Raw genomic sequence first — 24231 nt, 5'->3', positions numbered from 1 at the left:
TGCTATTGTAAATAGTGCATTTCATCCCTCGTTTCTAATTGTACATTGCAAGTATGTAAAAATACAACTGATTTTATATTCTGCTATCTTGCTAAACTAATTTCATTATGGTGGCTTAAAAAATAGCTTTAAAAGGTGTTTCACTGAAGACTATCATACTGTCTCTGAATAAAGTCGTCATGCTTCCTTCCCAATCTGCATACTTTAAATACATTTTTCTTGCCTCATGTAGTCAGCTAAGTCTTTCAGAACAATGTTGAAACAGTGGTGAGAGTGGATATCATTAAATTGTTCTCAATCTTAGGGGAAGCTATTCAGTCTTTCACCATGATGTTAACTGTAGACATTTATCAGATGTGCTTTATTAGTCTATGGAAGCTAATTCCTATTCCTAGTTTGCTGAGGTTTTTTTTTTTTTTTTTGAATCATGAATGCTATGGACTTTGAACAAGTGCTTTTTTACTACACCAACTGATGTGATCATGATTTTTACTTTTTTTGGTTAGGTATGAATTTGGTTGGATTTTAAGTACTTAATCAGTCTCAGCTTTGTGTTCCCAAGATAAACTCCAATTTGACTTCATGTATTACCCTTTTAAATATTGCTGGATTAAATTAACTAGCATTTTATTGAGGATTTTTTATATCTATATTCATGAGGAATATCTGTATTTTAAAAAATTTGTAGTATCTTTAAAAAAAATCAGTATAATCTTGACTTCATAAAATGAGTTACCAAGTATTTTCTAGAAGAGTTTGTATAGAACTAGTATTATTTCTTTCTTAAATATTTGATAGAATTCACCAGTGAAATGATCTGAGCATGGATTTTTCTTTGTTGGGAGATAACCATGAATTTGACTTCTTTAATAAATGTAGCAATATAGAGGTTACTCATTTCTTCTTAAGTTTTGGTAGTTTGCTTTTTTTTTTTTTCTTTTTTTCTTTTTTAGGGCTGTGCCTGCAGCATATGGAAGTTCCCAGGCTATGGGTCCAATCCTCAGAGCTGTAGCAACAGCCTATACCACAGCCACAGAAATTCAGGATACGAGCTGCATCTGTAACCTAAACCAGAGCTCATGGAAACACCAGATCCTTAAGCCACTGAATGAGGCCAGGAATCAAACCTTCGTCCTCATGGATACTACTCAGATTTTTTTCCACTGAGCCATGATGGGAACTACTGGTAGTTTGTCTTTCAAGAATTTTTGTCTTTCAAGAATTTAGTCCATTACATTACATTGAAGTTGTTAAATGTGTGCTTTGTGTTGCTTTCTTTGTGTTTCTTTCCACTGTTCTTTTATTTCATTGACTTCTTGTCTTATCCTTATTATTTCATTGCCATTACATGGGGCTATTTTATGCTTCTTTTTCTAGCATTTTTGATTTATAGCAGAACTTTATCCTTTTCTAATATGAGCATTTAGTGCCATAAATTTCCCTCTAAGTTCTGCTTTTTCTGCATCTCAAGAATTTTGGTATGTTGTATTCTAATTTGTATATGTTGTAGATAGTAATAGTTCAAAAACATTTTTCCTATTTTTCTTGAAATTGCTTATGCTCATGAATTATTTGAAAATTATCTTGCTTCATTTCCAGGTTTTTGGAGATTTTCCTGTTCTTCTTTGACTGGTATCTTATTAAACTGCATTATAATCTGAAGACATTTTGTATGATTTGTTACTTTAAAAATCTTAAGATTAATTGCTGAGACTGTATTGGTGAGCGCTTCATGTGCAATTGGAAAGAATGTGTATTCAGCTGTTGGATGTCCTAGACATGTCTACCAGGTCTAGTTTGTTGATGGCATTATTTAGTCATGTTACTTAGAAACAAATGTTCAAGTGTTCAACTAAAATGGTAGAGTATAATTTGCCTGTCAGCTCTGTTTTTGCTGGTAGGTATGCCTCTACCTTTTTACCATTAAGTGGGTAAATGGTAGGTGCACATCTACCATTTTACCATTAAGTATGATTTTGACATTTTCTTAAGTGCATGTATGTTTAGGACTGTCTTTCAAGTAAAATAACGCTTTTATTATTATGTAAGCCCCTATTTATTCCTGAGGTAACCTTGTGAGTATAGATTTACTTCCCCCAAATGGTACCTATTTCCTAATGTCAACTCAGCCAGGGAGACAGGGTGGGGCTGAAGCAATCTGATTTGTATATACAGCTGTCTAAGCTTCGTTGAAGCTTTTGGTCAATTTAGTGCAAAACTGCCTTAACATTGTGAGGGCAGATCAGGATGTTTCCCTCAGCAGGGCCTGGGATCTGAGGATGGAGATGTTATAGAGAACAGTTTGTGCTTACAGCCAAGCTGCCAGCTTTCAGAACTATATGAAATATCTTGCCTTATAGCCTGTAGTTTAAATATTCACCTGTCATTTATTTTGGTTTTTCTAAATAGACAATCACATCTCCAAATGGCATTTCTGCTTCTGCCTCAACCCCCGATATCTTACAGTTTTTTCTTTTCACACATTGGCTAGCACTGCCATTATACTGCTCAATTTAAGTGATGAGCATTCTTTAATTTTCTTAACTTAAAGGTATACATCTACCATTTTACCATTAAGTATGACATCTGTTAGTTTCTGGAACATACTTTTTGCAAAGTTAAAGTTGAAATCATTTCTAGCTCCAATTTAAAAATATTTTAAATTCATCTATGGGTATATAGTCCATTAAATGATTATTTACACATACTGAAATACTCACATGACTTTTTTCTGGTACTGTGGCTCATTTCACAAAAACGATTTTCTAATGTTACATCTTCCAAACATCCTAAAATGTTTCAATTAGGATCAGGTTCAGCTGCACATAAATGAACCCTCCTCTCAATGAAAAAAGAAAAGATGCCTTGAACAAGATAGTTCATTTTCCCCTTGTGTAAAAAAGATGCCCGGGTTTGGTGGTCTAGGGCAGCTCCATCATTACCAAAGAGCCATGTCAGTCTTCTCTCTACTGCCCTGGAGAGAGCAGCTTCCACCCTCAAGAGGATTCTCAGATGGTTCTAGGATGGCTAAGAGAGCCTAGCAGGATTTCCCCACCTGTTTGTTCTCCCCTTGAAGAACTTTCCCATTATTCTCTCTCAGCAACTTCTACTTCCATTGCTACTCAGAGTTAGTAGCATGATCACACTTAGCTACAAAGAAAATGGAGAAATGCAGCTTTTTAGCCAGGCACATCACCATTAAGACAAATATGGTAGTTCTGCTGGCAATGATGGAATTGGGTTCACTACTAGAAAAATGTTTCTTTGGGTTAGAGATGGGATTTTCTGCTGAAGTACTGGGTGTTTCAGAAATATTTGCATTTTGAATCCTCATATTCCTCCAGATACCCTTAACCTAATTTTCAGGGTCCCAACTCTTTCTGGATTAATGCTCACTCACGCTAAGGTGAGGTTGTGAAACACCTGACAAAACAACTGGTAGAATGATTTTTCACACATTTCAATAGCATCACTTAAAGGTATCCCTTAAATATACTGAGAGGATACCAGATTGCTCTAGTTAAGAGAGAAGTGAACAAGGATTAAAAAGTGATAATAATTAAAGCTATTCTGGATAATATGTGTAGAAGGAATGAATAAATAATTGCAAGATGCTACCAAAAAACAAATGCTATGTTTTCTTTTCTGTGCTCCTTAAGTCCATTGAAAATTTAATTTTTAGAGCATCTCAGCCAACTCCTGGCAGGGTACTTTGTGTTTGTTTTTATTTTTTTTTCTTTTTCTTTTTAGGGTCACACCTGTGGCATATGGAAATTCCCAGGCTAAGGGTTGAATTGGAGCTGCAGCTGCGAGCCTACCATAGCCACAGCAACTCAGGAATCTGAGCTTGTATCTGTGAACTATACCACAGCTCATGGCAATGCCAGATTCTTAACCCACCCTAGCAAGGCCAGGAATCAAACTCACACCTTCATGGATACTAGTTGGGTTCTTAACCCACTGAGCCACAATGGGAACTCCTGGCAGGGCATTTTGAATGATGATCCCATCATGACTACACACACTGTGAATTCTCTTAAAGGAAATCAAGATTCTATCCAGTGAGGGCTGAACCGGTTGTAATGACATGAAACGTGCACTATGTTGATTATATAACTAAAGAGGTAGCTGTCAGGCCCACTTACAAAGAGTACAAAATAGAGAAAAGGTTTGAAGCACTGAAATGCATATTTAATGCTGCATTATTCTAGTAACAAGTTGGATTTAAGAATGTTGTTATGCAGAGTAGAAATCCCTGGGAAAGGGATAGGATGGTATTCTTATCTAGCTAATTTATCTATTAAATGTGGCACTCACAAATAAAATGTCAAACTGCAAAAAACTCCTATTTATAGTAAAGAGAAGATAACACCTAAATATCCCCCTAGGTCTCATGATATAATCCTTATTGTTATCCCAATTATTACATTTATTTACACACTTTGAAAAAATCTGGTGTTTCTGCTGTGGTGCAACATGATCAGTGGCATCTCTGTAGCAACAGGACATAGGTTTGATCCCTGGCCCAACAGAGTGGGTTAAAGGACCTGGCTCCAATCTGATCCATGGCCCGGAACCTCCATATGCCTCAGGGTGGCTGAAAAAGAAAAATAAAAAAAGAAAGAAAAATCTTTATGTTCTTTTATGAACATGCCTATCATTGATAGTTAAATAGTTTCTCCAATCTTTTCCTAAAGGTTTGGAACATATGGAACATAATTTCCTTAAATTATGATTATTCTTTCCAAATGAATCAAAAAAAAATTTGAAGCAAACCCTCTTAATGAGGCTTTGCCCCATCTGCAACATTCATAGATCTTTTTTTTTTTTTTGGCTGAAGTTTTGTCAATTTTAGATGAAGAAATTCCCTAACTTATAGCATGATTTCTCCAAGGTATGAGCTTCGGATATTTCTAATTCATTGGTTCTGTATTTTCTCTCATTATCTTAATCCTTAATAAATTATGAATTCCAAAGGATTGTATTCTATCCTAATTTGTGTTATGGAATTTCCTTTTCATGAATGTTTAGTGTATTAAAAATGACTTTCTGACATTCACTTCATTCATATTTTTCCTCAGCTGCATGAACTTAAAGTTATGACTTCCACTGAGAACTTTCACAGGGTTAACTGAATTCATAGGGTTCCTGTGTACATTTACTGGTATTTTTTGTGTGTATAAAAAACCAGCTTACTGTGGATGCCCTTCCACATGCTGTACATACATAAAGTTTCTATTCAGTATGAGTTTTCTGGTGTACAATGTGATGATTTCATTTACAAAGTCTCTCTTCCGTTTGAACTTTCTCAAACTTCCTGTGAATTGACTTTCGAGACAAAGTTTCTTACATTTAATTCACCAATACATTCCTCATCTGCATGAGTTCTCTGATGCATAATGAGCTGTGACTTCCAACAAAAGGCTTTCCCACATTCAGTGCATTTACAGGGTTTCCCTCCTGTATGAGTCCTCTGATGTGCACTGAGAATTGATTTCTGAGAGAAGGTTTTTCCACATTCACTGCATCCATAGGGTTTCTCCCCTGAATGAATCCTCTGATGTACAATGAGCTGAGATTTCCTAAAGAAGGCTTTTTCACACTCATTGCATTCATAGGGCTTCTCTCTTGTGTGCATTTTCTGATGTACAACAAGCTGTAATTTTCCACTGAAGGATTTACCACACTGACTGCATTTATAAGGGTTTTCCCCTGTATGAGTTCGCTCATGCACAATAAGCAGTGACTTCCAAATGAAGGCTTTTCTACATTTGTTACATTCATATGGTTTCTCTCCTGAATGAGTTCTCATGTGTATAATAAGGTATGACTTGCTACTAAAGGCTTTCCCACACTCACTGCACTGGTAAGGTTTCTCCCCAGCATGAGTTCTCTGATGTGAGATGAGTTGATCTTTTCTATTAAAGGCTTTCCCACATTCACTGCATTCATAGGGATTTTCTCCTGTGTGAATTCTCTGATGTACAATAAGTTGTGAATTGAAACTGAAGGATTTCCCGCACTCACTGCACTCATGTGGTTTCTCCCCGGTATGAGTCCTCATATGTATAATGAGGTAGGATTTACTTCTGAAAGCTTTCCCACATTCACTGCATCCAAAGGGTTTCACTCCTGTGTGACTCCTCTGATGTACAATGAGCTGTGACTTCAAACTGAAAGCTTTTCCACACTGATTACATCCATAGGGTTTTACCCCAGTGTGTGCTCCCTGATGTACAATGAGCTGTGACTTGAAAGTAAAGGCTTTCCCACATTCACTACAACCATAAGGTTTCTCCCCCGTGTGTGTTCTCTGATGTACAATAAGGTTTGACTTTGTATTAAAGGCTTTCTGACAATCACTGCATTCAAAGGGTTTCTCCCCTGTATGAGTTCTCTGATGTATAATGAGCTGTGATTTCAAACCAAAAGTTTTCCCACAGTCACTGCATTCATAGGGCTTCTCCCCTGCATGAGTTCTCTGGTGTGAAATGAGTTGGTACTTCCGACTGAAGGCTTTCCCACATTCATGGCACTCATAGGGATTCTCCCCTGTGTGAATTCTCTGATGTATAACGAGTTGTGAGTTAAAACTGAAGGCTCTTCCACATTCACTGCATTCATGGAGCTTCTCTCCAGTGTGAGTCCTCATATGTATAATGAGGTAGGATTTGCTTCTGAAAGCTTTCCCACATTCACTGCATCCAAAGGGTTTCACTCCTGTGTGACTCCTCTGATGTACAATGAGCTGTGACTTCAAACTGAAAGCTTTTCCACACTGATTACATCCATAGGGTTTTACCCCAGTGTGTGCTCCCTGATGTACAATGAGCTGTGACTTGAAAGTAAAGGCTTTCCCACATTCACTACAACCATAAGGTTTCTCCCCCGTGTGTGTTCTCTGATGTACAATAAGGTTTGACTTTGTATTAAAGGCTTTCTGACAATCACTGCATTCAAAGGGCTTCTCTCCTGTATGAATTCTCTGATGTACAATGAGCTGTGATTTCAAGCCAAAAGTTTTCCCACATTCATTACACCCATAAGGTTTCTTTCCTGCATGAGTTCTCTGGTGTGAAATGAGCTGAACTTTCCTACTGAAGACTTTTCCACATTCACAGCATTCATGGGGAGTCTTCCCTGTGTGAATTTGCTGATGTATAATGAGTTGTGAACTGAAACTGAAAGTTTTCCCACATTCACTGCATTCATGGAGTTTCTCTCCTGCATGAGTTCTCTGATGAACAATGAAGTAGGACTTACTGCTGAAGTCTTTCTCACATCCATTGCATTTGTAGGGTTTTTCTTCTGCATGAGTTTGCTGATGTACCACAACATAGGACTTGGCACTGAAGGCCTTCCCACAGAAACTGCATTCAAAGGGTTTCCCTCTCATATGCACTGGCTGATATATGAGCTGTGACTTTCTGTTGATAGCTTTTCCAAATTCATTAGTTTCACTGTATTTTATTCCAATAACTGCTTGTTCATGTTTAGAATGGAAGAATGATTCCCTAACTGCATGAAACCCATTAGGATTCTTTCCAGCATAATTATTACTGAAATCTATATTATATTTCAAACTCTTTTCATGTGTGACACATGTATGAAGCTTTTGTCTTGAAGAAACATAATTTGCACTAAGAAGACATAGTCTTCCAAATGTAGTACACTGATAGCCTTTTGCAACACTTCCCAGCTTGACTTGTTTTTCCCGATGCCATTCCATATGATCAATTTCCCACACTTTATCTAGAAATGAAAATACTGTATCTTATAAATAGTAAAAGGATCATAGCATAAAATTGCCTTAAAAATGCCACGTCATAAGGTTTTTCTTTTAGTTTCAGATATCATTTCTGAATATAAATAAATCCTCAAGTGTAAACATACGCAAACTCCTGGGCACTGGGGAAAACAATGCAAAATGAAACATGAAAATTGGCACACGGAAATGACAATAAAGATAGTCTTGAGTTTTACAATTCTACAAAATGTCTTCTTTAGGAGGTACAAGAAAAAAATGAGCAAAATACAAAGAGGTAGAAAGGGATCTCTGGGCATTAGTTTAACTCAACAAATAACTGTTATATAGCTATCATGTGCCAAACATTGTGCTCAGGAGAAAGAGCAGAAACATAGAAGATTGGTTTACAGGCCTCTTGGGAATAAAGTTTCACTAAATACCCAAATAGATGAAAATAACTCACAAGAAACATCATCGTGATGTTTCAGAACACTGACGACAAGCAGCAGCTAGTAAAGCTTCCAGAGAAACCAAAAAAAGTTTCATACAATGGATCAAAATTTATAATGGCATCTGACTTCTCATTAGCATCACTACAGAGGAGAAAAAACAGAGTATTCAGGAATAAAGTTTAAACATTTTCAGAGGCAGAGGTCTCAAAATTTATATTAAATGCACCCTTTCAGAAGAAGATATTGTGAGAGGTGTACCAACAAAATAAACCAAGAAAAAAAATAACAATAAAAATAGCAAAGAACATCTGAAAGGAGATTCTAGGATAAAAACTATACACCCACGTCTTCAGAAAAATTAGGTAGGTTACACTGGAGCAAGTCAAATGACATGGGAATGATGTCACTAGGAAGATGAAGATGACAGAATCACGAATTTACTTGAATGTATTACAAGAATATTGAGATGTGAAGAAGATTCTGGGGTTAAATTAATTATAAATACATTAATGATACTGGAGAAAACTGAACAGGTAAATAAATAAAACTCAAGAGAAAAAATGATTTATAAACAAAAAATAACCATTGTTAACTTGCATGAGTTATTTGTGAGCAGAATTTACATTGTTGTGAAGATGTAAAAACTGAAGACTGATTTAACCAAAAGTATGAAATAGGATGATGGGAAGAACACTGTATATATCATGGAGTGCATAGGGGAGGAGGATGCAATAGAGTTAAATCTTTACCTTTCATACTGAGTAATTAGAGGAGAAAAATCAAGGTGCACTAAATAAACTGGTTATTTAGAAAACATGGAGGTAAATACTACAAGAAACATTTCTGTTTTTTGTTTCTGAACCCATGGCATACGGAAGTTCCCAGGCTAGGGATCGAATGGGAGCTGTAGCTGCCAGCCTATGCCACAACCACAGCAATGCCAGATCAGAGCTGCGTCTGTGACCTACACTGCAGCTCATAGCAACACCAGATCCTTAACTCATTGAGCAAGGTCAGGGATTAAACCCTGCATTCTCATGAATCCTAGTCAGGTTTGTTACCACTGAGCCATGATGGAAACCTACACCACAGCAAAGGGTTAATAAAAGAGATGAAATTGTTTTTCCCCGAGTGAATGAAAAGCAGAGGGGGCAGGGTGGACAATGCTGTTTAAAAACATTTTAAAAGAGCCTCAAATCCAAAGATACAAAGTAGATAGGGAACAGGACATGGACTAAGTCCTCAGGCACAATGACCAATATTTGGAGGTTAAATTGAGGAGTGAATGGGTAGAGTTGATTTGGATGTCTCAAAGTAATACACTGACCAAGGCAATGGACAGAAGGGAATTAAGAGAACAGAGTAGCAAGTTCAGGTTTGAAGACAGCACATCATATGATCTTCATAAGTCATTCCAGGTTTCCCTACATTCTAAATCTGTGTCCTCTTATCCATTCTGTTTGCAAATTTTAAATTATATTTCCCTAAACATTGCCAACTGGGGCACTACCCCTCTTCAACACACTAAGAAATGAATATGAGCATGCTATTTCAGTTTTTTAAAATTTTATTTTATGGCCACATTTGCACCATATGGAAGTTCCTGGGCCAGGGGTTAAATCTGAGTCGCAGCTGCAGCAATGCTGAATCCTTTAACCCTCTACCCTAGGCTGGGGTTAAACTTGCACCTCCACAGTAACTGGAACCACTGCAGTCAGATTCTTAACCTACTGTGCAACGGGGGCAAATACAAACATGTTTGACCATTTCAGTGCCTTTGGAAGAAGTATTACTGGCTATTACAAGGTCTTAAAGTCAGAAATGTTCCTACCAAGAAGAAAACAGGCCCATGAATAATAAATCTCTGATCTAGAATTAGCTTTGCTCATACATTTGGCTGTGTGTTGTCCCTAAAGTCTTTTGAAGTTCATGGTCACTGAATCTGTCAATTTCAGTTACTTTTCTCCTCCAATCCTGTTGCTGGTACCACACCCATCCTTATGTTTCCTTGGTTGACATCTCTGGCTTCCTTCATTTGATTTTCCATGAAATCTAATGAATTTGCTATTGAGCATTTTCTTTGCAACAACAATGGCAGAAAATGAGATGATTACTGGTATCTCAAGGGAAAGTATAAGGAATTCAAGAAATAAGGAAAGAAGTGGCTAGAAGACAGGATTCACAAGGATCACAAGATTAAAAATAATTTAAACATGACTCAAGGCTATAGTAAACATGATTACTGGCTGTGACTGAGCTTGAGTTTAGCTGCAGAAGAAAACAGAAAAGGAAATTATGCAGAACCCAGGGCTTACCAGGCCATGGCAACAAGAAGCCCTGGCACAGCTTACCCAGCCTGGGTTCCAGTGCACTGTAACCAGTGGCTTCCCTGTGGTACCATGGCTGCTGCTCTCCCAGATGGGCTTCCTGTTGTACCTGCCCTGTACTTTACTACTCTGTCTGGTGGATTATATGTGGATAACTCATCTTTAATCAAAGATCCCCAGACCATGAAGAACCACCAGAAGTGTTCACAGAAACAAGGATCCTAGACTTGCACTAATATAGTAGAAGAATAAAAATTGGGGTGACACAGTATTTTTGAAGACAGATGGAGAAAAAGAAGGGTGTGACTGGATGCTGCCTAGAAAAAGAGGTAGATGGTGGACAGTGCCTACATAATAGTCCTGCTGCCCTTTTCCCGGTGGCAGAAACCTGATTTTGTCCCCTTCTCCATCCTAAAGGCATGTGTGCAAGAAAATGGAGACCTCTCGCCATGCCTACCACCTTGATCAAAGGTGAAGCATGACTTATCTGAGCCAATAGTGATGGTCTCATTTCCATTGCCAGTCTTCTTTAGATAGGGGTATGTGATAAAAATCTAGTCTACAGAACAAGGTAAATCTACTGGGGCTTCCTGATACAGATTGTAATGCCTGATGAAAAGAGCCATGTGGGAAGAAAGAGTCTTTGTTAATTCACTGCCCACTGGTACAACATCTGCCAGCGGGAACTGTAGCAGTCATCTACGATGACACCAGAGAGGTTTATTATCTGAGGAGAACACTGACATACTGAGAATGGCAAGGCCATTTAGTGACTCAGTCACTCAGTTGTCCCTAGAACTGCCCCACTTAGGACACTTTGTGATAATAAATCACTTCTGATCAAACAGGCTGATTTAGGATTAATCAAAAATTGCAGCCATACCAATCCTAATGACACAAAATTACCTGCTGATTTGTCCTGCCATGCTTAGGACAGAACATAGAGGTGCTTAGGAAACATATCTGAGAGTAACATCAAGGTGAACTAAGAATATAATAAGAGTAAAAGGTGCACATTTGTAGCAAATAAGTAGGACAAACAAGAAATGAGATAATGTTAGCCTTTCGGGGAGGGGGGGTGGAATCGAGAAGATGGAGGCCTCGAAAGACTTATTTTTAAAGGACCGAAATACTAACAGATTATAGAAAGAATGGTAAAGAGAACTGTATATAAAGAAGACTCAAGCTCACTCCCCAATGCCAAAAAGAAGAAACAGGAGCAGAATAAAACAGACAGACAGGAAGGGGAGAGGGTATAACAGAGGGTTGGGGCAGTGGAAGAGACACTCCACCTCTGGTTTTTGTTTTTGTCTTTTCTAGGGCCGCACCCGCGGCATATGGAGGTTCCCAGGCTAGGGGTCAAATCGGAGCTGCAGCTGCTGGCCTACGTTAAAGCCACAGCAACACCAGATCCGAGCCTCGTCTGCGACCTATACCATAGCTCACAGCAACACCAGATCCTTAACCCACTGAGCAAGGCCAGGGATCAAACCCACAACCTAATGGTTTCTAGTCGGATTCGTTAACCGCTGCGCCATGACAGGAACTCCACACCTCCGGTTTCTGAAAAGCAGACAAGGGAGTGGTTCATGCAGGGAGGACAACCAGAGACCAATCAACCCAAGACCAAAGGGCAGATCAAAGGGAGAAAGGCCGTCAGTCCCCAACAGAGGAGGAGTTTCAATCTTCAGATTGGAAGTATTTTAAAACTTTCAATATACAGGGAAAGTGGAGAATATAAAAAGACCTTTTTAGACTCAGAGGGAAGAGCAAACGAGGCCAGTCAAGCATGAAGTCATGCAGTGCTGAAAGCGGGATCAATGGGGTGTCACATGAGTAAGGACGAGGGAAAGGCTTCAGGCAGGATAAATGATATTATCAAATGATGCAGGAATACATTTAGAAAGGACAGTGATGACAAAATGATCAGCAAGGAGAAAGAGAAGGGTAGAATCTCCTAATAAATAGGTTTCAAGGAGAAAGAAACCAGAACTGGGGTTGTTGAATATAAATGTAAGGAATTTTAAAAAGATGGAGTTCTTGTTGTGGCTCAGCAGAAATGAATCTGACTGGCATCCACAAGGACAAAGGTTCGATCCCTGGCCTTGCTCTGTGGGTTAAGGATCCGGCGTTGCCGTGAGCTGTGGTATAGGTCACAGACGAGGCTCAGATCTGGCATTGCTGTGGCTGTGGCATAGGCCCAGTGGCTACAGCTCCAATTGGACCCCTAGCCTGGGAAACTCCATATGCCATGGGCAAGACCCTAAAAAGACCAAAAAAAACAGAAGTAAAAGTGGGTGAATGTCACAGAGAGCATCATGGCAGAACTCAGGCCAATTCTGAATAAGGAGGCAAAGATCTAAATGTCCTGACACTCACCTGGATGGCCCTGACTTGGGATTTGCATCAACCGTGGCTCTTCTTGTTCCAACTGGAAAATGATCCTGGGTTTGGTGTGCTGATACCCTGTGAATGGAAAATCACAGACAACCTGAACCAAAGCCACCTGGGATGTAGGACTCAGGATGGGGAAGAGGCAGCAGGATGAAGCTGCCCTTCTGCACTCTGGGCACAGTTCAGCCAGCATATCCTCATGCCAAAGGGAGAATGAGAAATCTTGGCCTCTAAATATAAGCCCCAAACCACCAAGTATTTTATAAAGTCACCCAGCTTTCAGCAATCAAGGGGAAGATAGAAGATTACACACAATTCTCTCAAGGAGGCCATACCTACCCAGGGACACCAGGTTGCTATAGTTCTCCAACATCACACTCCTGTATAGGTGCTTCTGAGCTGGGTCCAGCAGTTGCCACTCCTCCCAGGTGAAGTCAACAAATACATCCATGAAGGACAATGGTCCCTGAAATAGCATATCCCTATTCAATCTCAAATTATCTTACCGAGTTTGTCATGAACAAAAGTCTGCCAAGGGTGTCCATTATTAACATGCTATTTTGAGAAAAAAACAAAAATGTACTAAAAACATCCCATCAATGTGCAATGTTACGTTAGTTAACTTTTCATTCAACAAATGAGAAGACCGTGTACCAGGTGTTCAACTAGGTGCAGGTGATATAAAAATGGATAAAAGACTGTCCTGCCACAAGAAGAGTTCAGCACTGAAGAGGAATGCAAAGTTAAATATACAGAAGTGCAACAGGGAGTCAAAGACGCTGAGACAAAAGGCCACATGGAGAACACGACAGAGGAGTCGAGAGCTGTGTGGTAGAAAGGGTCATACTGAGTCTGCGCACGGGGACTGCAAGAGCCACCACTAAGGAGAAGACATAGCAAAATTAGGTGGAATAAAAAAGGGAACAGCTCTAAGCAGCAGCCACTTCGTGGGGCAACGGATCTGAATGTCAAGATATCCAGTTGGCAAATAAGCGTATGAAAAGACGCTCAACATCATATGTCATCAGGGAATTGAAAACTAAAACAGTGAGAAACTCTTTATGTCTCAGATGGCTAAAATTTTCAACAAACTGACAACTCCAAATTTGAAACCGAAATTTCAAATTTGATATGACATAAACATCCAAGAAGCTTAACAGACTCCCAAAACTATGAACTCAAAGAACTTTAATATAATCAAAATTTCTGTGCATAAAGACAAAGAGAGAACCTTGAAAGTATCAAGAGAGAAATGATTTGTCACATACAAGGGCTCCTCAGTAAGATTATAAGCAGACTGCTCATCAGAGCTTTTGGAGACCAAAGGCAATGAACCCATACATTCAAAAGAGTGGAGAGAAAGCAAACTGTCAGCCAAGAATCTTGTATCTGACAAAAATGGTCCTTCAAAAGTGAGGTGGAAATTAGGACATTCCCAGAAAAACAAAACGGAGTTTGCTACCACTAGACCTGCTTTGCAAGAAATGCTCAAGGAAGTCCTGCAGGTGAAATAAAAAGGCACTGGAATATATCCTGAAGCTGTTTGAAGAAATAAAGACTTGAATAAAGGTAAATACATGAGCAATTATTAATGCCAGTATTATTTTAATTTTGATTTGTAACTCTACATTTTCTTTTTCTACATAACTATAAAGAGACTACTGCTTTTGAAATAATTATTAGTTTATGCTTTTGGGGCCCACAATGTACAAAGATGTAATCTTGTGACATTGACAACCAAAAGAGGTGGGACAAAGCTATAAAGGAGCATAGTGTTTGTATGTTATTGAACTTAAGCTGGTATAGATTCAAATTAGAATATCATAACGTCAGTACGTTAAATGTATATCATGGTAACCACAAAAAATAATTATAAAACTTACACAAAAGCAAATGAGAAAGGAATTTAGACATTTCACTACAAAATTTCACTTAAGGAGTTCCCGTCGTGGCGCAGTGGTTAACGAATCCGACTAGGAACCACGAGGTTGCGGGTTCGGTCCCTGCCCTTGCTCAGTGGGTTAACGATCTGGCGTTGCCGTGAGCTGTGGTGTAGGTTGCAGACGCGGCTCGGATCCCGCGTTGCTGTGGCTCTGGAGTAGGCCAGTGGCTACAGCTCCGATTCAACCCCTAGCCTGGGAACCTCCATATGCCGTGGGAGTGGCCCAAGAAATAGCAACAACAACAAAAAAGACAAAAAAAAAAAAAAAATTTTTCACTTAAACACAAAAGACAGTAATACAGGGACTGGACAACCAAAAAGCTATATGGCATACAGAAAACAAATAGCAAAATGACAAAAATAAGTCCTTCCTTATGAGTAATTATGATAGGCATAAATTAATTAAAATTTCCAATGAAATGACAGATTTTCGCAGCATGGATTAAAAATATGACACAACTATAAGCTGTCAATGAGAAATTCACTTTAGATATAGAGACACAAAGACATAAGCCAGGCACAAAAAGACAACTACTGTATGAATTCACTTATATGAGGTATTTAGAGTAGTTAAAATCATAGAAACAGAAAGCACAATTGTGGTTACTAGAGGCTATGGGGAAGGGGGAATTGGGAGTTATTGTTTAATAGGTACAGAGCTTCAGGTTTTTTTTTTTTTTTTTTTTTTTTTTTGTTTTGGTCTTTTTAGGGCTCTGCTTGCCTGTTTTTCTTTCTTGCTTTGCTTTTTTTTGGGGGGGGCTGCCCCTGTGGCGTATGCAAGTTCCCAGGCTAGGGGTTGAATTGGAGCTGCTGCTGCCAGCCTACATCACAGCCACAGCCACAGCCACAGCAATGCTAGATCCCAGTCATGCCTGGAACCTATACTGCAGCTCATGGCCAGGTCAGATCCTTAACCCACTGAGCAGGGCCAGGAATGGAACCTGTGGCCTCATGGATGCTAGCTGGGTTTGTTACTGCTGAGCCACAAAGGGAACTCTGAGCTTCAGTTTTACAAAAGAAAGAATGTTATGGAGATGGATGGTGGTTATGATTGCCAACATTATGAATGTATTTAATATCACTGAATTGTCACTTAAAATGGTTAAGATGATAAAAGGAAATATATGTGCAGCATATGTATGCTTAAAACTACAAACAGTGGTTTCAAAAAATAAAAGATCTTGGAGTTCCCATCATGGCACAGTGGAAACGAATCTGACTAGGAACCATGAGGCTTCGGGTTTGATCTCTGGCCTCACTCAGTGGGTTAAAGATCCTGTGTTGCTGTGAGCTGTGCTGTAGCTGTGGCATAGGGGAACCTCCATATGCTGCAGGTGCAGCCCTAAAAAGCAAATAAATAAATAAAAGTTCAAAAAAAAAAAAAAAAGAAAGATAAAGGGTGTTCATGAATTAGAAAACTCAATACTGTTAAGATGCAAATTATCCCTAATTTGATTTATATTTATTTTAATTACAATCAGTCCTAACAAGCTTTTTTGCATTTATCCACAAATTCTTCTACAATTAATATGGAAAGGCAAAAAAACAGCCAAAACAAATATGAACAAAGACGTAGCACTTCCATTAGCCCACTTTAAGACTTTCTATACAATCAAGATTAGACACAAAGATCAATGGAACAGAAAAGAGAGCCTAGAAACAGACTCACATAAATGCTGTCTCTTGCTTGCTGTTGCTGCTGGTGTTTTCCACCACAGCATGCAGTGGCTTGATGTGCAACCTCAGTTCCCAGACCAGAGATTGAACCTGGGCCACAGTGGTGAAAGAGCTAAGTTCTAAGCACTAGACCACTAGGGAACTCACATTGATTCTTGATTTTTTTTCACCCCCACAGACAGAGAAGCAATTCAACACTGAAAGAATAATCTTTTCAACAAATGGTGCTTGTAGACTTGCACATTCACAGATGTAAAAAAACAAATCTCAAAATATACCCTAGACCTTATACAAAAATTAACTAAAAATGGTTCACGGACTTATATGTTAAAGGTCAAATTGTATAGGGTCCAGAGGAAATTTTCTTTTCTTTTTTGCTTTTCAGGGCCACACTTGTGGCATATGGAAGTTCCGAGGCTAGGAGTCGAATCAGAGCTGCAGCTGCCAGCCCACACCACAGTAATGCTGGATCCAAACTGCATCTGTAACCTATATCACAAGTGACGGCAATGCCAGATCCTTAACCCACTGAGAGAGGCCAGGGATGGAACCCGCATCCTCATGGATGCTAGTCAGGTTCATTACTACTGCAACACAAAGGAAACTCCAGGAAAAAACTTTTTTTAATTTGTGACCTTTACTTTGGGCAATGAGATTTTTAGACATGACGCCAAAAGTAAAACCCATTTTATTTATTTTTTGTCTTTTTAGGGCCACACCAGTGACATATGCAAGTTCCTAGGCTAGGGGTTGAATAAGAACTACAGTTGCAGGCTTGTAACACAACCACAGCAACATGGGATCCGAGCTGTGTCTGCAACCTATACCACAGCTCACCGCAATACTGGATCCTTAACCCATTGAGTAAGGCCAGGGATCGAACCCACATCCTCATGGATACTAGCCGGATTTGTTACTGCTGAGCCACAACTCAAACACCCAAAACCCATTTTAAAAAATTAAAATTGGGGGAGTTCCCGTCGTGGTGCAGTGGTTAACGAACCTGACTAGAAACCATGAGGTTGCGGGTTTGATCCCTGGTCTCGCTCAGTGGGTTAAGGATCTGGCGTTGCATGAGCTGTGGTGTAGGCTGGTGGCTACAGCGCCGATTAGACTCCTACCCTGGGAACCTCCATATGCCACAGGTGCAGCCCTAGAAAAGACAAAAAGAACAACAACAACAACAACAACAAATTAAAATTGGGAAAATGGACTCTATCAAAGCTAAAATGTTTTGTTCTGAATGAAGAGTTTTGAAACCTGTTGACATCTGACAATATATCACTTTAGAGCCATAGGTAGAGGTCAATCACATCTGTGAGATTGGGTCAGTTAGATGAGTTGATGAAAAAATAAGTTGTGACCCCCCACTCACGCCAAACATAAATATTAATTCTAAAAGTAGTGTGAATCTAAATGTGAACAAAGAAAAACGTCTTCATGAGCTTTGGATAAGATAAAAGTTCTCAGACTGGACACAAAAAGCACTAGCAATAAAAGAAAAAAAACCCAGGAGTTCCCGTCACAGCACAGCAGAAACAAATCTCCTAGGAACCATGAGGTTTCGGGTTTGATCCCTGGCCTCACTCAGTGGGTTAAGGATCTGGCATTGCCGTGAGCTGTGGTGTAGGTCCCAGATTCGGCTTAGATCTGGCATTGCTGTGGCTGTGGCGTAGGTCGGCACCTACAGCTCCAATTCCACCCCTAGCCTGGAAACCTCCATATGCTGCAGGTGTGGCCCTAAAAAGACAAAAGACAAAAGACCAAAAAAAAAAAAAAAAAAGAAAAAAAAAGAAAAGAAGTAGCAATAAGAAGCAACTTACCCAGGACTTGGTGGTTTTCAACTGCTCCTGGGAAATAAATAGCCATTCAAGGACCCGCTCTGTCCTGGGACTCCTGTGCCTCTGCCCCTCTCCTCCAGGGAGAGGCCTCTGCTCAGTGGTCTCCTCACCCAGGATGGATTCCTCACCTTGGGGCTTTTTGATCCTCTCACATGCACTGTCTCGTTCCTGGAGAGGTGGGACCTGCAGACTCAAGAGCGGGCTTAGAGTTAGTGCACATCTCCCCTGGGTGAATGGGGTCTACATACTGGGCAGTGCCTCTTGGGGCAGAAGGGAAAGGACAACAGTGCCCCACCCCAGGCTGTGCACAGGCCCCCGGGAGCTCCCAAAGCACAGCAACCGCCCTAAGCTGTAAACAGCTTACAAAGAACAAGATGACAGGTGCTAAGTAGTAAACGACCCTGCTTGAGGCAGGTGCACATGGTAACAGATTTCAGATGAGACGGCCTGTTTGTCAGTAGCTTCTTCTCTCATATCTGGATGTCCATGAACAACTCATTTTTCTCACTTGAGTCTTACTTGTTGGTATTAAGCACTGAGATGAACAGTTCACTTACCGCCCACTGAGTCTTACATTTTGGTGTTAAACACTGAGAGCAGGACACTGGCAGTGGAGTTTTTAAAATCTCCCAATGAAAAACAAAATCGGCCTCCCAGGATAGTCAAAAAAAAAAAAAAGCCCAGAGACGTACACAAACAGCCCCAGGGGTTGGTTTCCTTACCAACCTCAGGAGCTGGGCAATGTGACCTGACCAAAGAGGGCAGTGCCCTGCAACGAGCCACACACCGCACATCTCCCAAGTCCCCAGGAAGGGTGCACCCCCCACAGGAGGACACCTCCCAGGTGGAATCTGAGGGGACCAAAATAGATGTTACGCCAGATCCATAACCCACTGAATGGTGCCAGGGATCAAACCCTGCATCCTCACAGATACTAGTCAGGTTTGTTAACTGCTGAGCCACCACCGGAACTCCAAAATCCAAGTTTTTAATGTGATCCTCAAAGCCATGTAGATCTGGCCTCTGCCTATGGCCCTGGCCTCATTTCTTAAAACACCCTCCACCACCACCATCACCCACAATCCCCACACACATTTCAGCAACTGTAAAGTGTTAAAAGTTCACCAACAGACTAGATCACTTCAAACCTCGTAAATCTGCCTGTTACCTCCTTTTCCTAAGCTGACCTTCAGTCCCTTGTTCACCTCATTCACCTTTCAAATATCAGTTTAAGACTCTCTTATTCATCTCTAAAGCATTTCTTGGGGTGTCCTTACTTCCAAAGCTGACACTGCGCTGAGTGTCCCCACACACTTGCACAGCTCTCATAGGACCCCACCACCCACTTATCACTGTACTTATACATTTATTTCCTTGCCTACCCTCCGCACCAGACCATTGCTCTTCCAAGGAAGGAACAATTTATCTTTGCATCCTTCACACCTGCCCTAGGGTCCAGCAAACAAAAGACAACAAACAAAACTGTAGAATAAGTGAATAAACAAGTGAAGCCAAAGATCTTAGACACAAAGAAAAAAAGAAAAACATAAGTGTTGAAGAAATTGGAAGATGGATGATTAACCTCTTGTTTAACTCAAGGTTCAAGATCAAAACTGGCAGAAAAGAGACTACAGGAAGGAGTAAATTAACAGTCTGATGACAAGAAGGACTTCTGGACGGCCTAACATCATCTAAAGGAGGCCATGTGGCTAGGAAGCTCCGTTCGACCGACCCTGAAAGAAACGTAATGAGCACAGGTCGGCGTTCAGGGAGATTTTTAAAAACGGGAGAAAACCCCCTACTCACCCAGATGGCAGCTGTCCGGACCCTGGCGGCCATCCCCACGGCCAATTCTGGCCGGTTCTGTGCGCCCTGCGGGTGATGGCGGGACCCAAGGGCTGTGGGAGAAAAGAACCATGAGGGAAACGGACTCCCTGCCGCTTCCACGCCCACAAGGCCCCCCGAGACCCTGCACCTGCCCTCCCCACAGCGGAGCCTGCTTCCCTCATAGGCTAGGGGTTCCGCACGTCCGCCCACCAAACACGCACGCGATCGAGCTAGGGCTGCAAGGCAGGCCAGACTAGTACTGTCCCGCCGCCTCAAAACTTGAAGGGACCCCAACCCCTGGGGGGGCGGGGCAGCGCTAGGCTGCGTGGAGGACGAGCTCCGCAGCCGATCTCCCCGGCGGTCAGGTCTACTTGGTCCTCGCCCGTGACTCTGAGGCTCCCGCTCCAGTGCTTCCACCCCTGCCCTGACGGCAGACGAGGTCAGCAGGCTCCAGCTCAAGTCACCGCGACGGTCAGAGGCCGCCGTCTGCTGAACAAGGCGTTCCTGATCCGTGCTGAGCCAAAGCCGGCCGCTAGGGACGCACAGGAAATACGTCAGCGCGACCAAGGGGCGGGGCGAACTACGGCTCTCAGAAGCATCTGCGGGCGTATTGCTGTGTTGGCAGACCGGCTTTAAATATGCGGAGAGTTAAAATAATGACATTAATAACATAAAGACGGGAGGAGTGTATATTGAGTTAAAGCGTTATATGACTCTTTCTTTTCCGCCTGGCAAAAACCTTAATTTACACTTTATAACGCAAAGATTTGAGAAAAATGATGTTTTTATGAAAATTAAATTTATTTACCAGAAAAATTAAGAGTGGCATTGTTTTCCTTTTTTTCCTTGGGGTGGAAGAATCTTTTAAATGTCTGGCTTAATATAAAACAGCTGGATTCTCCCATGTGCTTCTGCATTCAATATATTGAATATGTTGGTTTTGTGGAAGTATGTTAAAAAAATCTGGCCTCACATAGGAATGTAATTAGAAACAGAATATTTTAATATAGATAGATAATTGTGCGTATTCTCCTTAGATAAAGGTGAACAAGTAGTTCAGTTGCAGTATACAATCTGAAACCATACAGGTGAATTTTTTGTACTCTGTTAAAATCCATTGGTCAATCTTGCACTTTAAATAGATGGATTTATTATGAATGCTTTTTTTTTTTTTAGGGCCATACCAGTGGCATATGGAGTTCACAGACTAGGGGTCTAATCCGAGCTGTAGCTGCTGGCCTATGCCACAGCCACAGCAACACCAAATCCCAGCCAGGTCTACCAGTGGGCAACACCGGATTCTTAACCCACTAAGCAAGGCCAGAGATCAAAACTGTGTCCTCATGGATACTAGTCAGATTAGTTTCTGCTGAGCCGCTATGGGAACTCCAATTATCAATGATTTTGTAGCATCCTGCGATGGTCATTTGGAAAATATTAGTTCACTGACTACTGCAGATCTTCGAACGTTGACTTCTTTCATTATACAGTATGAAAACTTGTATTCACTAATATCATCATTGATCTTAAGTATTGGGAATCTGTGAAGTTCACACTGGCAGATACAAAATGTCCAAAATTCTTTTTTCTCTTGAAAATTAATTTTATATTGGCAAAATACACCCTCATCTGTTTCCCCTGAAGTGGCACTTGGTTGATTTCTAGAAAACGTCTGCCCTGCCTCCAGATTGTCTTATCATTCATTCCTTCTTTCATGCACAGTTCAGCTCCCAGCTCAAATAATCACGCAAGTGGGCAGAACAGTATGTAGTGTGATATTTGCTGCATAGGTATTAAAAAGACATGGACCCAAGAGTTGAGATATAATAAAAAGTATTTTTCATTGTGCCCTCAAGGACATCTGGAATTGAAAATGGTCCTTTTCTTCATTTTTAACTTTGAATGTGGCTTCTGATAAATACACTTTGGCATGCTGAATGCCCACATTATCAGTGCAAATTCAACACAATAAGTAACATCTTAAGTTTGGAGTGCTAGTACTCACTGTACAATTCTTTCAACTTATTTGTAAGTTTGAAATTTTTCATAGTAAAATGTTGGAGGAAAATATTGTGAAAAAGGCAAACTTTTCTGGAGTTCCCGTCATGGCTCAGTGGTTAACGAATCCAATTAGGAACCAAGAGGTTTTGGGTTAAATCCCTGGCTTCACTCAGTGGGTTAAGGATCCAGTGTTGCCATGAGCTGTGGTGTAGGTCGCAGACGTGGCTTGGATCTTGAGTTGCTGTGGCTCTGGCATAGGCCAGCAGCTACAGCTCTGATTAGACCCCTAGCCTAGGAACTTGCATATGCCATAGGTACGGCCCTAGAAAAGACCAAAAAAAAAAAAAAAAAAAAAGGAAAAAGGCAAACTTTTCAATAAATTGTGGAGAAACAATGCGATAGCTATACAATAGTAGGAAATAGATGGCTGTCTCACAATAAATTTCAAATAAATCCTAAGTAGGAGTTCCTGTCATGGCTCAGTGGCTAACGAATCTGACTAGGAACCATGAGGTTGAGGGTTTGATCTCTGGCCTTGCTCAGTGGGTTAAGGATCCGGCGTTGCTATGAGCTGTGGTGTAGGTTGCAGATGTGGCTCGGATCCCGTGTTGCTGTGGCTCTGGCATAGGCTGGTGGCAATGGCTCCAATTGGACCCCTAGCCTGGGAACTTCCATATGTGGGAGTGGCCCAAGAAATGGCAAAAAAACAAACAAACAAAAAAATCCTAAATAGATTAAATATCAAATGTGGAAAGGAAGATTCTAAATGATTTATGTTGAAATGTCGAGTTAATCATCCTTTGCCCACTGATTTGTTAACGGATCTCTATGTGATACTAAGTTAGTTTTCTGTGCTGTTGTAACAAATTCCCAGGAACTTGGTGGCTAAAACAATACAAATTTATTTTTGTACAGTTCTAAAGGTCAGAGCTCTGGCACAGATCTTTCTGGGCAAAATCAAGGTGTTGGCAGGGTTGCATTCCTTTCTAGAGATTCTTGTGGAAAATTATTTCCTCCCCCTTTTCAGATTCTAGAGCCCACATGTGTTTCTTGGTTCATGGCCCCCATCTTCCACCTTCAAAACCAGCAGGAAAGAGTTGAGCCTTCAAGTCACATCACTCTGGCCTCCTTTTCTGCTTTCTGCTTCCTGCTTCCACTTTTAAGGACTCATGTGATGAAACTAAGCCACCTGGATAATCCAGGATAATCTATTTCAACGTCAGCTGATTGGCAAACTTAGTTCCTCTTTGCCATGAAAGATAATATATTCATAGGTCGCAGGATTAGGATGTGGGTGTCTTTCAGGAGCCGTAATTTTGCCTACCTCGTATATGTGAGTTTCTTTCTCATCCTTTATTTTGTTAGGTTGATATTGCCTAAAATAGGGGTCTTCAAACTTTTTCTGTAAAAGGCCAGCAAATTAGTTTTCTAGACCTATGGTAATGGAGTACCAGAGGGTGACTTAAACAGCAGAAATCTGTTTTCTCACAGTTGTGGTGGCTGAAAGTCAGAGGTAAAGCTGTCAGTGGAGCTGGTTGCTTCTGAGGCCTCTCTCCTTGGCTTGCAGAGATGGCTCTCTTTCCCTGGGCCTCATGCCACCAACCCTCTGTGCAGCTCTGGGTCCTAATCTCCTCTTCTTATAATGAGACAGTCATATGGGATTACGGCCCAACCTAGTATCCTCATTTTGACTTAAAATTTTTAAATTTTAAGTGACCTTCTGAGAAACTGGGGATTAGGACTTCAACATGGGAATTTGGGACCATAATTCAGCCCATAACAATCAGCAATATTTTAGGTTTTTAGGTTTGCCGTAAACTTTTTTTTTTTTTTTTTTTTTAAGGCCGCACCTGAGGCATATGGAGGTTCCCAGGCTAGGGGTTCAATCGGAGCTACAGCTGCTGGCCTACACCACAGCTACGGCAATGCAGGATCCAAGCCACATCTGCAATCTATACCACAGCTCACAGCAACGCCGGATCCTTAACCCACTGAGCAAAGCCAGGAATTGAACCTGCAACCT

At 40.7% G+C, this 24231-nt stretch overlaps 1 protein-coding gene across 13 annotated transcripts; it reads right to left on the bottom strand.

Annotated features, from left to right (window-relative positions):
* Positions 373-20760, bottom strand: LOC100154415 (zinc finger protein 268). Of its 13 annotated transcripts, XM_021072883.1 has the most exons (7): positions 20579-20597; positions 20187-20278; positions 18509-18563; positions 18363-18389; positions 13260-13386; positions 12906-12992; positions 4841-7767 (listed from the first exon to the last, which is right to left on the bottom strand). In XM_021072883.1, exons 5-7 carry the CDS (start codon positions 13369-13371, stop codon positions 5309-5311), a joined length of 2658 nt encoding a protein of 885 aa, XP_020928542.1. In that variant the 5' UTR covers positions 13372-13386; positions 18363-18389; positions 18509-18563; positions 20187-20278; positions 20579-20597; the 3' UTR covers positions 4841-5308. The 13 variants fall into 13 exon arrangements, with proteins under 13 accessions (XP_020928543.1, XP_013838180.1, XP_020928541.1 ...); XM_021072884.1 differs by adding an exon at positions 8211-8340 and having other exon boundaries at positions 373-7752; positions 18363-18563; positions 20187-20752; XM_005670500.3 differs by having other exon boundaries at positions 4834-7752; positions 18363-18563; positions 20429-20754.

This window comes from Sus scrofa, chromosome 14, assembly GCF_000003025.6.
Source record: "Sus scrofa isolate TJ Tabasco breed Duroc chromosome 14, Sscrofa11.1, whole genome shotgun sequence".
Classification (NCBI taxonomy): domain Eukaryota; kingdom Metazoa; phylum Chordata; class Mammalia; order Artiodactyla; family Suidae; genus Sus; species Sus scrofa.
Note: the sequence above shows the minus strand (reverse complement) of the source record. Positions and strands in the feature narration are given on the sequence as shown.

Bases quoted from the DNA above. Each gene is read 5' to 3' on its own strand.
- LOC100154415 (XM_013982726.2), bottom strand. From the start codon at position 20,389: ATGAGGGAAGCAGGCTCCGCTGTGGGGAGGGCAGGTGCAGGGTCTCGG. The intron at 18,571-20,186 runs GTGAGTAGGGGG...CCCGCTCTTGAG, and splicing joins TCCGGACAGCTGCCATCTGG to TCTGCAGGTCCCACCTCTCC. The intron at 13,387-18,362 runs GTAAGTTGCTTC...ATGCTATTTCAG, and splicing joins TGAAAACCACCAAGTCCTGG to GGACCATTGTCCTTCATGGA.